At 33.6% G+C, this 15,103-nt stretch overlaps 1 protein-coding gene across 2 annotated transcripts in view; it reads left to right on the forward strand.

Annotated features, from left to right (window-relative positions):
- The first annotated feature begins 37 nt into the window (after positions 1 to 37).
- Positions 38 to 15,103, forward strand: part of LOC110033807 (alpha-L-fucosidase 2) — a 30,575-nt gene continuing 15,509 nt past the window's right edge. The window contains exons 1-3 of one of the 2 annotated variants that reach the window (XM_020737912.1): positions 38 to 382; positions 477 to 622; positions 1,524 to 2,380. In XM_020737912.1, the coding sequence (XP_020593571.1) occupies positions 157 to 382; positions 477 to 622; positions 1,524 to 2,380 (1,229 nt within the window). In that variant the 5' untranslated portion in view covers positions 38 to 156. Of the gene's footprint in view, positions 387 to 476; positions 623 to 1,523; positions 2,381 to 15,103 lie in introns of both variants that reach the window. The other variant, XM_020737913.1, reaches the window with a different exon arrangement.

Here is a 15,103-nt window from a genome sequence, read left to right on the forward strand (position 1 = left end):
TATAGTATCATCGTTGTCTCCATTTCTCATCCGTCGAAGCATTTGCCTTCTGCTGCGACGCTTGCCAGTACGCTGCTCTCTGCTTCCTCTTATCTTCTCATCGTGCTTCTTCTTCTTCTTCCTCCTTCTCTAGGTTTCATCTCTCTCTAACTGCGCATGGAGCCAGACGAAGAGGGAGAATGGGTGTGGGTCAGACCACCGATTGAGGCGGACTCAGAGTTTTGGGGCAGTAGTGACAACGAGGACGACGAACCGTCGGGGCCTTTGAAGGTGGTCTTCACAGAGCCTGCAAAGCATTGGACTGATGCTGCTCCTATCGGCAACGGACGTCTTGGCGCCATGGTTTGGGGAAATGTACCCAATGAGATTCTTCAGCTCAATCGCAAGTGCTTCTTAAATTCTTATATTTCCCTAAAACTTTTCATTGTTATACATATTCTTAGATGATAGTGTGACTGATGTTATGCTCTGTGTAGATGATACTCTGTGGACTGGTGTGCCGGGTGATTACACGAATCCTGATGCACCTAGTGTGCTTTCTAATGTCAGGAAGCTTGTCGATGAGGGGCATTACGCTGAAGCCACCGCAGCTGCTTTTGGATTGTCAGATCATCCACCCGAGGTAGGCGATGATCTGTTTACCATTTTTTAATGTTTTTCTCGGAAGGGGGGAATGTGAGCACGTCTGTCCAATTTGTTAGAATTTATTAGGTTAGTAATGCACCCAGTTATTTGTGTTTATTTGCTTGTATTGAAGCGGGGGCATAATTACAAACACTCAATCAGCCGTTGCAAATAATGGTTGAATCCTGGAAAGTTAAAGAGCCCTATTAACCATGCATCATAAGATTTCTATCAAATGGATATATCAAGTATCCTCTTTGTTTTTTTCTGCAACTTGACAATATATTGAATACATTAAAGTTCATTTAGTTGCTTTTAGTTGGAAGTTTGAGTTTCAAAATGAAACCTTCAATTTTAGGAGATTTTGAAGTTATTTGTAGAGTTTAAAATTGTTGAGTGTAAATACATATTCTTTCTGATTACATTCAACCAATGGAAGGAGTATAGTGAGTTCATTATTTTTCATAACATGTCATCTAATTTCAAGCAACCAAATGAGCCCTTAGTTCGATTAGGATATTGTTTCCAGAAGGAATTAATCATTAAATTTTTGAAACTTTGAGGTCCTCAATCAAGGCTAGAGAGTTTATTTAATTTATTAAATTTTCTATAATCAAATTGGAGATATAATCCATCCAGGCTGTTCGATTAACTTCATTTTGTTACCATGCTTGCATTTTGTGGTGTTTAAAATTGTTTTGGATTCAGTTTTGGCACAGTTCCTTATCCTTTACTGCATGGAAAAAAGAAAACTTTGAGAGATATGGCACTTCAGCTTCATCTTCAGTGTAGACAACCAAAAATAATGTTTTCAAATGATTTGATTATTTGATTCTCTTAAATTACCAATTGGCATATAATTTTCACTAAAGAATCTCTCATAAATCATATATTTGCAGGCTTACCAACCTCTTGGAAATATCAACCTTGAATTTGATGATTCTCATTTGAACTATACTTCTTATGTGAGAGAACTTGATTTGTCAACTGCAACTGTGAAAGTCAAGTATAATTTAGGGGATGTAGAATTCACAAGAGAGCATTTCTCCTCAAATCCACATCAGGTGGTTGTGACAAAGATCTCCTCTACCAAAGCAGCTTCCATCTCATTTATCGTATATTTAGACAGTAAATTGCACCATCAATCAGTTGCTAATTCTGCAAACCAGATAGTCATGGAAGGTAACTGCCCTGTAAAAAGAAGGCCGCCAAAGATTAAATTGTCCGAAAATTCCAATGGAGTTCGATTCGCCGCAGTTCTTGATGTTCAGATAGGTGGCAGTAATGCCATGGTGCAGGTTATGGAAGATAGGAAGCTAAAAATCGATGGTGCGGATTGGGCAATTTTGATTCTAGCTGCATCATCATCATTTGAAGGACCATTCATAAATCCATCAGAATCCAAGATAGATCCAAGATCTGAATCAATAAAAACTGCAAATTCAATTACAAATTTGTCCTTCTCTCAGTTATTGGCATATCATTTGGATGATTACTTAAATCTTTTTCATCGGGTTTCGCTGCAGTTGTCTAATGCTTCTGATAACATAAAAAAAACGAAACTAAAATTGTTGAAAGATGATGCTCTTCTATCAACTGCAGAAAGAGTGAAATCTTTTAAAATTGATGAGGATCCTTCCTTGGTAGAACTGCTGTTTCATTATGGGCGTTATTTGCTTATATCTAGCTCAAGGCCTGGAACCCAGGTTTCTAATTTGCAAGGGATATGGAACAAAGAACTTGAACCTCCATGGGAGTATGTTCTCACCATATATTACTGTTTTTAATTTTAGAAATGTATTTTTTCATGATTTTGATTTATGATGTTTTAAGTTTCTGCTTTTTTTCCTTAAGACAGTTGTTATAAATGGTCCATTTACTGTTTATTTCATTGTGAGTTTAAATTTTGTTTTGGCTATCTTTCTTTTAGTTGTTAATGGGTTTTTTTTTGGGTTGTGAAAAAGACTATAACTTGGTGAAAAGACTTGGTTTATGATTTGATTTTGGTTGCCTGTTTATTTCATCTCTATCTGTTTGCTAGCTTGATTTTCAATCCCATAAAAAGGCCATTTCAGAAACTGATTATAAAGCATTTAATATCATAATCAACACTCATTACGAACCAATGCAAAAATGATGATTCATGAAGCCGACCCTGAAGAACTAGGATAATGGCAATGTTGTTTTGGATGATGATGATCGAGATTAAAGAACATTTAAGAATTAGGATGGAAAGTATAGTTTATAGATCCACTAATGTTTTTAGTGGCTTATTATTTCATGCAATCTTTGACTTGACCAATCAGTTACTTTCATGTTTACACCCACTAACCATTTTTTTTAATTTCCCCTTATAATTACAAAAAATGCCAAGATTAAAAGCTTGTAAGGATCATTGAAGTTTCTTCCCCTGGGTTTTATTTTGTTCCACTTATTGATGGCCTACCTGAATTGGTGAATTTGTACATATTGCTTCATTTTGTTGATAGTTATTTTAATTTTAGAAAATAAAAATGCCTAAAATTTGTGTTTCATTTTGAACGTCTCTTAGTTACAAAGCTTAGATTAGGGTTTATGAGTGTAATATCCTAGCACAACTACCCATACATTATAGCGAACCATGTTGGATGAGGCATAACGAGGAGAGCTTGCTTCAAATTTGTATCACAATACAACAACAACAACAACAACAAGAAGCCTTTATTCAGCTAAGTGGGGTCGGCTACATGAATCTTTTTTCTCCATTGTGTTCTATTGAGTGTCATATTTTCATTTAATTCTAATAAATTAAGATCATTTTTTATACAATATGCCCAAGTCTTTCAAGTCTACCTCTGACTTTCTTAACATAAGTCGTATCTAAAAAACATTTACTTTCCTGAATTATCAGATGGTCGACGTTTAATGTGACCAAACCATCTAAGATGACTCTGTCTAATTATGTCTGCCACTTGAGCTACACCTATCACAATTATATTAATTTTGCATTTTGTCTCTAAGTGTCAAGCCACTCATCCACGTAAAAATTCTCATCTCGACAACACTTAACTTTATTTTATGCTTCTCTTTTAAAGGCCAATATTCCATTCCATAGGTATTGTAGATCTCACCATCATCTTATAAAATTTTTCTTTCCGTGTAAGTAGTACTTTTCTAGCACACAATACGGTCGAAGCATTCTTCCACTTCAACCAACCAACTTGAATCCTACTAATAACATCCCCATCTATATCGCCATCACTTTGAACAATAGGCCCGAGATATCTAAAGCATTCACTCCTTTTTTTGATTTGATCACCCATAGTTACAACTCTATCATTAGAGCTACTACTAAAATTACTTTCCATGTATTTAGTTTTGGTTCTACTAAAACAAATGCCCTTAGACTCCAATGTAGTTTTCTATAATTTAAGTTTTTCCCGAACTCTTTCTCTAATCTTATCCACAAGAAGAATATCATCAGGGAAAAGCGTACACCAAGGTACATCCTTCTGTAAATGTTCAGTAAGAACATCCATAACTAAAGCAAAAAAATATGGGCTTACAACTGATCACTGATGCAATCCAACGAAAATAGGAAAATATTTTGTCAATCCTTCTTCTGTTGGAAGACAAGTAACAACTATAGTTTACATATCTTTAATGACTTGAATACAAGTTATATCAACATATTTCTTCTCTAGAACTCTCCAAAGGATTTCTCTTGAAACCTTATCCTAAGATTTTTCTAAATCAATTAAAATCATATGTGGACCCTTCTTAGGCTCTCTGTACTTCTCCATCAAACATCTCAATAAATATATAGCTTCCATGGTAGACCTGCTCGATATAAATCCAAACTGATTATGAGAAATCTTTGTAACATGTCTTAACCTATGCTTAATTTCCTTCTCCCATAATTTTAAAGTGTGATGCATCAACTTAATTCCTCTATAATTTGCACACTCTTATGCATCCCTTTATTCTTAGAAATGGGGACCAAAATATTGTTTTTCCACTCCTCAGACATCTTTTTAGTCTTTAAAGTAAGATTATAGAGTTTAGTAAAGCCACAAAACTATCAAATCTCCTAAATATTTTCACACTTCAATTGAGATATCATCAGGTCCCATTGATTTTCCATCATTGGTTTTCTTTAAAACTTTCTCAACATCTTTTTTCCTTTTATAACGGTAAAAATAAAATATTTTATTATTATTAATGTTATTAAGATCACTAATGTTTATTGTATTTTTAGAAATTTCATTGACATGTTTATCAAAATAGCTCACCCTTCTATGCTGAATATCTTTTTCCAATAAAAGTACTTTTTGGTTTTCATCTTTAATACATTTTAGTTGAGTCAAATCTTTAATTTTCTTTTGTTTGGAGAATTATTAGTGCATTTATAATACAACAATTAATAAACCAATAAGGGGGAAATAATTACATAAGCAAGTCAAAATAAATTTCATTGACATTAGTTGTTTTTCATACATCTAAATGATTATTTACATTAATCATTATCCTTAATAATCTATTTTGAGAAATCGGTTTTTTGACAACATAAAATGTATCCCAAAGTTCTTATCTCCCAGAATTTGATTGAAATAATTTTATTAAATTTAACGTAAGAAACCGACCAATTCTATATAAAGCATTGTATGTAAATTATGAACAGATTGAGAGATATGATATTTAAAATTAGAAGTTTTTTAAATTAATTAACCTAGTTAATTCATACGTAATTTTCTCTTAATCTCGTCGTTCATCAATTAGGGTTGCCAAGCTTCGAAGTTCTTCCATTCTCTCCAGAATTCTTCTCCTCTGCCTCCTTTCTCTTTCGTGACCCCTCCCTATTCCTTCCACTCGGGGCGAGCAAAGCTACAATCCTTGCTACAGTGCAAGGGTCGTGAGTAGTAGGGAGGTCGAGCGGCATAAAAGGAAGCCACAATTCGTAATTTATGGCTCCATGGCAAATTTCGTAAGCACAAACCCCACTTTCACGATATTGAAGCTTTTCCTCACCTTTCGAATTGATATTTGCCTCATTTTTCGTTCATTTTTGCTTTCCAGTAGCCGTTGGAGGCGCCGATTGTGTGTCTAAAGCGTTGAAAGTCCAGGGTTCTAACACAATATCAGCTTTGATTTGTGGTCGGAGGTGATAAAAATTAAATTTAACAGTTTTAGAAAGATGGATCTATGACGATAAACCTATTTTGAGGTAAGAATGTTAGTTTTTGGGTTTAATTACTTTATGAGTTGAAAATGTATAAAATGATAAGATCTTTACAGATTCTAGGCTGTTTATCTTAGGTGACAAATTTGAGACAAACGTGTAAAAAATCATTATAGGACAGCTTCATAAATTTTAGGTAAAGAATGATATGCTAACTTAAAAAATTAATTGCATTTACGGAAATCATTTAAATTTTAAAGTTTAATATGATGTTTTATTGGTTATTGAGCTGAATATAAAAGTCACTGCAACCTCCAACTAACCATTGAAGATTAAAATTTTAGCGTGACAACTATGGTGAGTAATTACATTTTTAAATTTCAGTAATCCTTTATTTCAAAATGTTTGTTGATTTACATATGCTTTAGTTCAGTTGGATTTAAATTGCAGTTGATTGTTCATGTTGTCACATAGAAAAGTTATGTATGTCTTAAAAGTTATAGAAGACGTGCATTCATGAAAGATATGCGTGAGATGTATGATATATATATGAGTGATATGAAATATACGTATGATGAATAGTTGCACGACAGAGTAAATATGCATATTAGTAGATGAATACATATATCTCAAAATAATGTATGTTATGCAGAATGAAATAACTTATATATGAATGCTTGTATGTGCATGTTCAGAAATAGATTTTACTCCTTAATGAGGCAGAAGATGCCAGTGCACCCACGTGCGTACAGTTTTTCTATCACCTCAAATAATTATGATGGTTGGATCATTAACTGTTGTGCCCACAAGATAATATTGGCTAGGGGCGAGTAGACCAAAGCTTACATCTCCCGACAATTGTGATGCAATATTACTAATTGTTGTGCTGACGGTTTAATATCGGTCAGGGAAAAGTAAAGACCTTTCCACCCTAAACTATTGAGATGTGTAAATCACCAATTGCTCTGCCAACTGGAGTCGACGGGGCAATGTCGGCCAATGGTGTGTTAGGTTTGTTAACGGGGATCCTCACAAGAACAAATGTGTATATTAATTATAAAGTAAAAGTAAAGTTAAAGTAAATATTTAATATTTTTATTTAGAAAAAATTATTGATGCATGCATTAATATATATCATATTGCTTATAGAAATATAAAATATCAGCATATTTTAAGATTTCTCACAGACCTGCATGCATATGTAGTTTAGAAGTGTGATTACTCATGGGTTATCTTTAGATAACTCATTATGTTGTTTTATTATTATATTTAGGTTTTAAATGTTTGAACATGATGAATAGAAGAACAGATGCATATAGGATGCTTGAAAAACAACCAGAAAGATACCAATTTTTACTTATTAATTTTATTGCTTTCTTTTGTAGCTCTTTCATGTATGATTTGAATAGTAAGATGTTTGTGATAGAAATAGAATAACAGAGAATTGATTTCACCGCATTTCCGTCTATTCTCGTCTTGTCTAACTTCAACCCTTGGCCGGGTCGCGACATTACATTATTATTATTAATACATATCCTCAAAATATAGGTTATCATAATCATAAAAGCGACGATCTTTATTCCAAAAATATTTTCTTACAAGAAGAGGTCAATCTTTATTCCCCATCCTTGCCATTGTTCTCAAAAATGAAATACACATGCTGATGTTGTAGGATAGCAATATGCCTAATATGTTACATGAAAACGGCTACAAAATTTGATGCACAAGATGGAATACAATATGCATTTTTATAGTAAAACTCATTGTGGATGGTTGGAATTGGTCAAGGACACTTGACATATCAAAGAGCCTGACTCTCAATCGGTTCAGAAGAGATAAAAGTGGTCTTGGCTTTGAGTAAATGGTCTTTCTAATGGAGAGGAAGATGACCATCCGAGTTGCATGAAAGATAGTGGATAAGGAAAAGGTAAAGAAGAGGTGGAACACAATATGGAGAAGAGATGACCATTCTATTTTACTTTTTTATTCTTCTGGTTCACTGTATTGGATGTTGATCAAGAAATGTTTTTTAAGGTTATTACAAAGTGACATCAGCCACTTCTTATTATTCAAAGTTTTCTTGAACTGGACATTGTTTATTGTCAGTGTATTAAAGGCTTTAATTCTATTATTGCTTCTTTAGTTGATATCCTTCTAGTGAGATTCAAATCAAGTGAAATTGAAATGGGTTGTTGCTCTTGCAAAAGTATTTGATTGTATCATAGCTAGGATGAATGAATTCCTCTTACTTAAGCTTCTTAACTATGCAAAAGTTTTTGAAGCATCTTGTGATGCTTTAAGAATTGGAATTGATGGTCTATTAGCCATGAAAATTATCCTATTGCTTTAACATGAAATTGAGGAGTGCTATCTAAAATTGCTCTACCATAGACGTAGAAGGGTTCTACTAATTTTGTGTTTATTTGCTTTGCCAAGAGTTTATCTTATACTTTGAACATTAAGCTCTGCAATATTTGCAATTCTAGAATAAGAAGGCTTAGCATGAAAAATGGATTGTACATTTCTTAAAGTTTCTTTGTCCTTAAACATTATTTCATTGTTGAGAACAAAGCTGTCAGTGCAACAAGAATGATTTTATCTTGGCACTATGACATGAAAATATTATGATTTGAAAGAATAAAATATGATTATTTTGTATAGTCCAACTCTTTTGATTTATCTCAGTTTGAAAAACAATCAAATTTTATCTTCTAATTACGATTTGCATTATGGACTCCACTTAAATGGATCATAGTTATGTATTCCTTGTACTTTCTAATTTGGGATGTATATGCTTGAGGATTTTTTGGTTACATAAGCCTTCTTTGTTTTTCTTTTCTTTTTTTACTTAGAATTATTTCTTTTTTATTCTACAATGTTCTAACACAATATTATATTTTAAGTTGCTCTGTTTAACTATAAATTCGTCGTATAGTTTCAATATGGCTAAGACGAATGAAAGTTGTCCGTCGACTATGTGGGATAAGAAAGTTACAAATATTTTTTTGCAATCTCAGTATTAAAGAACTAGAACTCGGAAATAGACCAATCACATATTTTAACAAGGAAGGTTGACAAAATATTGCGAGGAGATTCATATATTTGTAATTGGTTGTGTACTTTGTAGTCCTTGATATTTTTATTAATTATTTTTGCTGCTACTACTTAACAATTTCTTTTACCGTAATATCATTTTTCTTTAGAATGAATCCACAACAAGAACGCAGTAAAAGAATGACATGGGCTGCAACTATTACAATATTGTTGTTGAAGTATTACCGATCCAGCACCGTTCGAATATCCCACATGACGTCTAGCTTTGTTGGAGATAGATGAGTGGGTGAGATGCTTTCTGGACATGAAATTCAAGACGGTGAAGGCGAAGGCGTGATCGAGATGACTGCTTTGATGGAGTCTATCGCAGATGCTATATTTGACTGCTGATCCATCAAGTCTTATTTATTTATTAGACTTTAGGTTTATTTTCGTATGCATTTCGTTCTGTTGTGAATTTAGACTTTATGATTTTCATAAGAATTTTGTTTGTTTATTTTAAACTTTCAAATATATCAGAATGACGTTTCTGAAATTTGTTTTTATTTGTTAGTTATGATTTTTTTTCTTGTGGGTGTCTGACGTCAGTGATGAATGGTGAAAAATATGGTCTTGTGAGTTCTTTTAGATGACCAATTCGTTGTTGTTATATAATGTTGCATGTGTATTCCTAATTAAGGCAACCGATATCCTCACTTATTTTGGGTGCATCGAATTATGAGGATTTATGTGGATGACCTTCCTTGGTGATATGCACATATGACATAAGACAAACGTACCCTGTTGGTATTGCGTGTGAAATCCTAAAGAAGAGAACCTAGGTCCTCTCTTCTTTTCAGTGCTACAGTATATGAGGATCTACTGAATGATTTTTTTTGGTGATAGACACATATAACTTAGTAGGATTGTTTTTGTGGGTTAAAGGTAACCAAAAGCTCTTTTTTTTAAGGTCCATTGTCTCTTTGTAGTGACAAACGCTTGGGTTGGTGTACTTTCTTGTCTGAGATCGAACATTCACATTTTTTTTATCTTTTTAGTTCGACAAGGTTTTCATTTAATTTAGTTTTCTCGTAGCTATACTTAAATTTAATTTTTGGACCTGATGATTGGTTTCTTTTTTTTGGGGGGGGGGGGGGGGGGGAGCTATAATAACATGAGCTTTAGGATTTCAGGAACCTACGGAGTTGTCTTGTATTACTGTGGACTGCCAGCTCCTTTACTCACGTTACGTCAGCCTCACAACAGTGAGTGTCAGTTCTACAGTTGTCGCAAGGGGCGTTTCAGCTCATTACAGTTTCTTCCGTTGGGTCGACAGTCCGACATATTTCACTGTCAACAATGATCGGGGTACGATGGTTTTCCAGGATGACAGTGCAGCTGAGGACAGACGTCATTAGAGTTTTAAATTAAACATTTTCATATTTCTAATTGTATTTGTAATTATATTTATCTTTATTTTATTTCTTTTGATACTCACGAGAGTGTGAGCACTCAATGTTATCATTTTGAACTGATATGTCATGATTTGTGGCTTCTGTTTTATCTATTTCTGTGTTCATATAGTTCTGTTGTAAACTGCTTCACTAAATTGGGGCAGAATGATTATTTATTTAGCAAAAACTGCCAATAAACTGTTCTGAATAAGCACTCCCAAACAACAAGTCAGCTTATCCTGATAATCTGAAGATAATTTGCTTATCAACAGATTATATATAATCTGCAGCTGCCCCAAACAAACCCTAATATTAGTACTGACAGTAAAAATAATCATAAGCTGAAAAAAATGGTACAGTAAGGGTAAAACACAAGTAACAACTATGTTAAAAAATAGAAAATGCAAGAGTAAAGAAATAAATCTCAATATAATAAAAGTAAAAGATACAAAGTAGCAATAGCAATCATAAATCTAAAATTCATACATTTGTTATTATTTTTCATCATAGGAATTCGTCATTAAGATGAACCTAAAAATTTCTTCTTCACTCTCGTCATCATCCTTTTCCATTCCATGAACAACCTCTTCAAAAATCCCCATGGTATTCTCTAGCACAAACATTTCATCATTTGTGCCGCCCTTAATACGAAAATCTGACATATATTTCTCCTAGTAAATTGGTTCTATAATACTATGCAGCTCAATAATTTTCTTTAATTTATTCTTCATAACCACAACCCAATCAACTTTATCCCTTACTTTACCAGGGTATTGAAGGAAAAAAACATGAACAAATGAATCAAACTTCACATATCCTCTGGCTTCAATGATATCATAAAGCTTGAGTGTTCAGGTTCCTCAATTCGGAACAATATTGAACCACAAACAGTTGAACAATTATATAATGCAGCTGACATTACTTAAATATTGTAATTGAATGACTTCGTCAAGTACGCTGTAATAGCTAGTCTCGTTATATGTGTGTGTTTTTTTTAATAGTGACATAACAGTTATAGGTTTTCTTCCATTCACATCAGGAATTCATATGGAATCTATAATTGTTTACATCCATGTAGTAACACTGCGATTATGCTCCAAGACAAGATCTAATAATCTCTAATACGTGATATTATTGTGAACCTTTAACAAATTGAGAAGTACTATTAGTCTAACTTTAAATGTGACAATTATATTACGTACATGTGATCATATGAGTTATTTCTACATAAATTGAACCATGTTGGAATGTCTGTTTCGATCTTCCTGCTTATCAGAGAGTCATCTTTCATGTCTAAGTTGTCAAATAATCTGCTCATAATATTTTTATTTGTATTTTGGAATTAGTTAGTATATAACTGACATTCTCAATAATAAATGACAATATATATTGAGTTTAAGGACTTTGAATCTTACTGTATAAATAGTTAGACTTCGTCATAGTTAATCATGACATACAATACAAACGACCGATTCTCTTTATCACTTAGATATCGTGTACCATGTCTCCCAGATGAGTCACTTGATATTTGATATACGATTATCCTGGTTGTAAAGACATATTAACGATAGTATAACCTCTTTGATTGTCTTGCTCAAAATATTATGAGCAGAAAGTTCTCGTCCCATGCAACAAATATACTTCGCAGATCGATCCCTCAGGATATACTTTATTCTTATTCTTTTTTTTATTTATTTAAAAATATGCAACACATATATTTTACATTGAATATGATGGTCGTTTAGTGTGAAATAAAGTGCTACATGCAATGTATGCATCAGGAAAATATATCTTTCGAAGGGATACATCCATTTGTACTGCATTGGACCCCTTAATATAACCTCGTAACATAGATGTATAGACAGATACTCCATAGAGTCGAATAAATTAGGAGGAAATATCGACTCAAGCTTACATGATAATAGGAGATTACTCGCATCAAGTTGTCTCAATGAGTCAACATTCATTGTCCTTGTACACAACTTTCTAAAAATATACTGACTTCAATCAAGGGATCAAATACTGGTTTCAGCACGCATGAAATGCAATGGGCAATAAGCACTACATAAATAAATGATAGCCGTGACTCTTCATGCATATATCTTATCCGTTCCCAAGTCAAAAAAACAACTAAAGCTTGAGCCACAACCACTAGGAAACTTCAGAAAATTCACCCACTTAATTATTGTCATCCGTTGATCTGATTTAAGACAATATGCAACTTTGGGCTTTATTAATTTACCTCCATTTGTCTCATAAAGTTCTAAGGTCCTTTTGCAATACTCTTTCAGATTCATTATGACTTTCACATTATCTTTTGCCTTATCCTTGATAATAATTTCAATATTGAAGATATGATTGACAAAATTCTTCTCAATGTGCACAACATCGAGATTATGTTTAATTAGATTTGTCTTCCAATACGAAAGATCCCAGAATATACTGCGCTTAGTTCAGTTATGCGCGACACCGAAATCAGGAAGACGAGTTGAAGCTGACTCTAGTATATCGGTGATCTTTGGTATTTCACTGATCGTCTGCAATATTTCAACTCCAGTAATCCTTAGGGGTGGACTTGTTGTCTCAACCTTGTTTTTGAAGAATGCATCTCCGTTTCTTCTAAATGGGTGATCACGGTGAAGAAATCATCGGTGGTAGTCGAACTAGCTGTTTTTTTACCATATTTTAGAGTAAATATCTTTGACATATGCATGCAGTAAGGACAAGCCAATTTCTCAAATGTGCTCCAATCAGCTAGCATCTCATAGGTCGGGAAATCACTAATTGTTCAAATAAGAGCCGCTCTTAGTTGAAAATTATATTTCGTAGCGATGTCATACCTAAGTGCATCCGTCTTCCATAATATTTGAAGCTCTTCAATCAAAGGTTGTAAGTAGAAGGTTGATTTTCCCTTTTGGGCTATTTGGATTTGGTATGATCTATGTCAGAAATAAGTGCGACACGATAATGCACATATCGGGAGGCAAATTGTACGGCATAATGTCACTGGCTAGCATGAGTACAGGTTTGCAGCATGATTGTACGGGGTGAAGTCATATGCGCATAACCCAAATCTAACATTGCGTGCTTTGGATGCAAAGTTTGAGTAAGTACGACCAAAATGTCTCTAGACCTTATAATGTGACAGATAACTCATCGAGTTAGCATCAACCGATCCAGTACTATGCTAAGAAATGCTAGGGGTTGTACGCATGAAAGAGAGCAATCTTTGAAGTCGGAGTATGAGAGAAAAATAAGACACATTTTTAATGCGTATTTTTCTAATTTTTACTCTTTTGTGCCCTTTGATATTATCTCCACTACAAAATTAACAAGTCGTCTCGACTGCATCCACCTTGTAATATATCATGCAACTATTAACATAACAATCAATCTTCCGACATTGTAACCCTAACTTTAAAACCAAATTTTTCGTTTTGCAGATCATCCGACACTAAATTCCCTACAGGGTTCCTCTTTTCATAATTTTATTATCTAATTGAATGCTTCTCTAGGCATGTTAAAATCAGATTTGATGACTTACATTCTCAGTACCACTGATAACTCTGTACGTGTTGTGCAACCTTCCCATAAAGATTGTTATGCAACATTTAGTAAGTCATATAACTGATATGATTCGTTGTTCGGTGTTTTAGGTTCGTGTTGAACGCTTTCAACAAATTGAGCACTTTAAGCGTCATGAACAATATTTTCATGTGCCAGGGACAAATTCCTCTACAGGAGGGGTATAACTTGTCGAGACATCTCCTTGCTCGAACTGAACTTCAGGTTCGTGCTCACCATGTGCGATCCAATAAAAATAATTAGGTTTGAATCTCTTATGATAAATATCCAATTTAACTTCTTCAGGTGACATAAATGTTTGATTTTTTGTGCTTCGCACAAGAACAACGAAAGTTAGCCTTCAAACAATAAATAGACAGCTGTGGTACCACATACATGAATTCTTCAACGCAATTCAAGAACTCATCTATGAATTCTTTTTGTCTTGGATATAATCTATTATACATCCATGCTCTCAAATTATGAATATTCATTTGCAACATAAATGTAGCTTTACAGGTCAAAACAACTATTATGGAAGATAAAAATTAGTCAATACTTATCAATATGTACATTGAATGATTTTGTTTAGTGGTTCGTGGGAGCTAATTCTAATCGAAAAAAATGACCCTAGGAACCTCTTTTAAGTAGCTAGCTTCATCCGGTGAAGTCGACACTACTTGGTCAACCATATATATTATACTTCTTTGAAGTGATTTATTTTTTAAACAATAGACACGATGCATTCTTCCACTTCAACCAACCAACGTGAATTCTACTAATAACATTCCCATCATATCACAATCATTGTGAACAGGACCAAATGCACTCCTCTAGTTCAACCAACCAACTTGAATTCTACTATAGTAGCATCCACATCTATATCACCATTACATTGAACAATACTCGATTAATGCATGCATTCCTCCGCTTCAACCAACCAACTGTAATTTTACTAATAATAATATCCCTATATCACCATCAGTTTAACAATAGACCAGATTCATTTCTCTACTTCAACCAATCAACATTAATTCTGCTAATAACATCCTCTTAATGTATATACATATATATGCTTAACACCTAAGCTTCTTTTTTTTTTACAAAGATTTTCATGCATAACCCTCAATTCTTATTTATATATATATATATAAATATGCGCCGCGTACTCATATCAGTTGGTCGGGCATCTGCTTGTCAGTTGTAAGTCCCCTCTGGTCTAGGGTTCGATTCTCTCTAGTGTCAAGTGTGACACTCTAATTCTTAGGCG

This window comes from Phalaenopsis equestris, unplaced genomic scaffold, assembly GCF_001263595.1.
Source record: "Phalaenopsis equestris unplaced genomic scaffold, ASM126359v1 Scaffold001303, whole genome shotgun sequence".
In the NCBI taxonomy this organism is placed as follows: domain Eukaryota; kingdom Viridiplantae; phylum Streptophyta; class Magnoliopsida; order Asparagales; family Orchidaceae; genus Phalaenopsis; species Phalaenopsis equestris.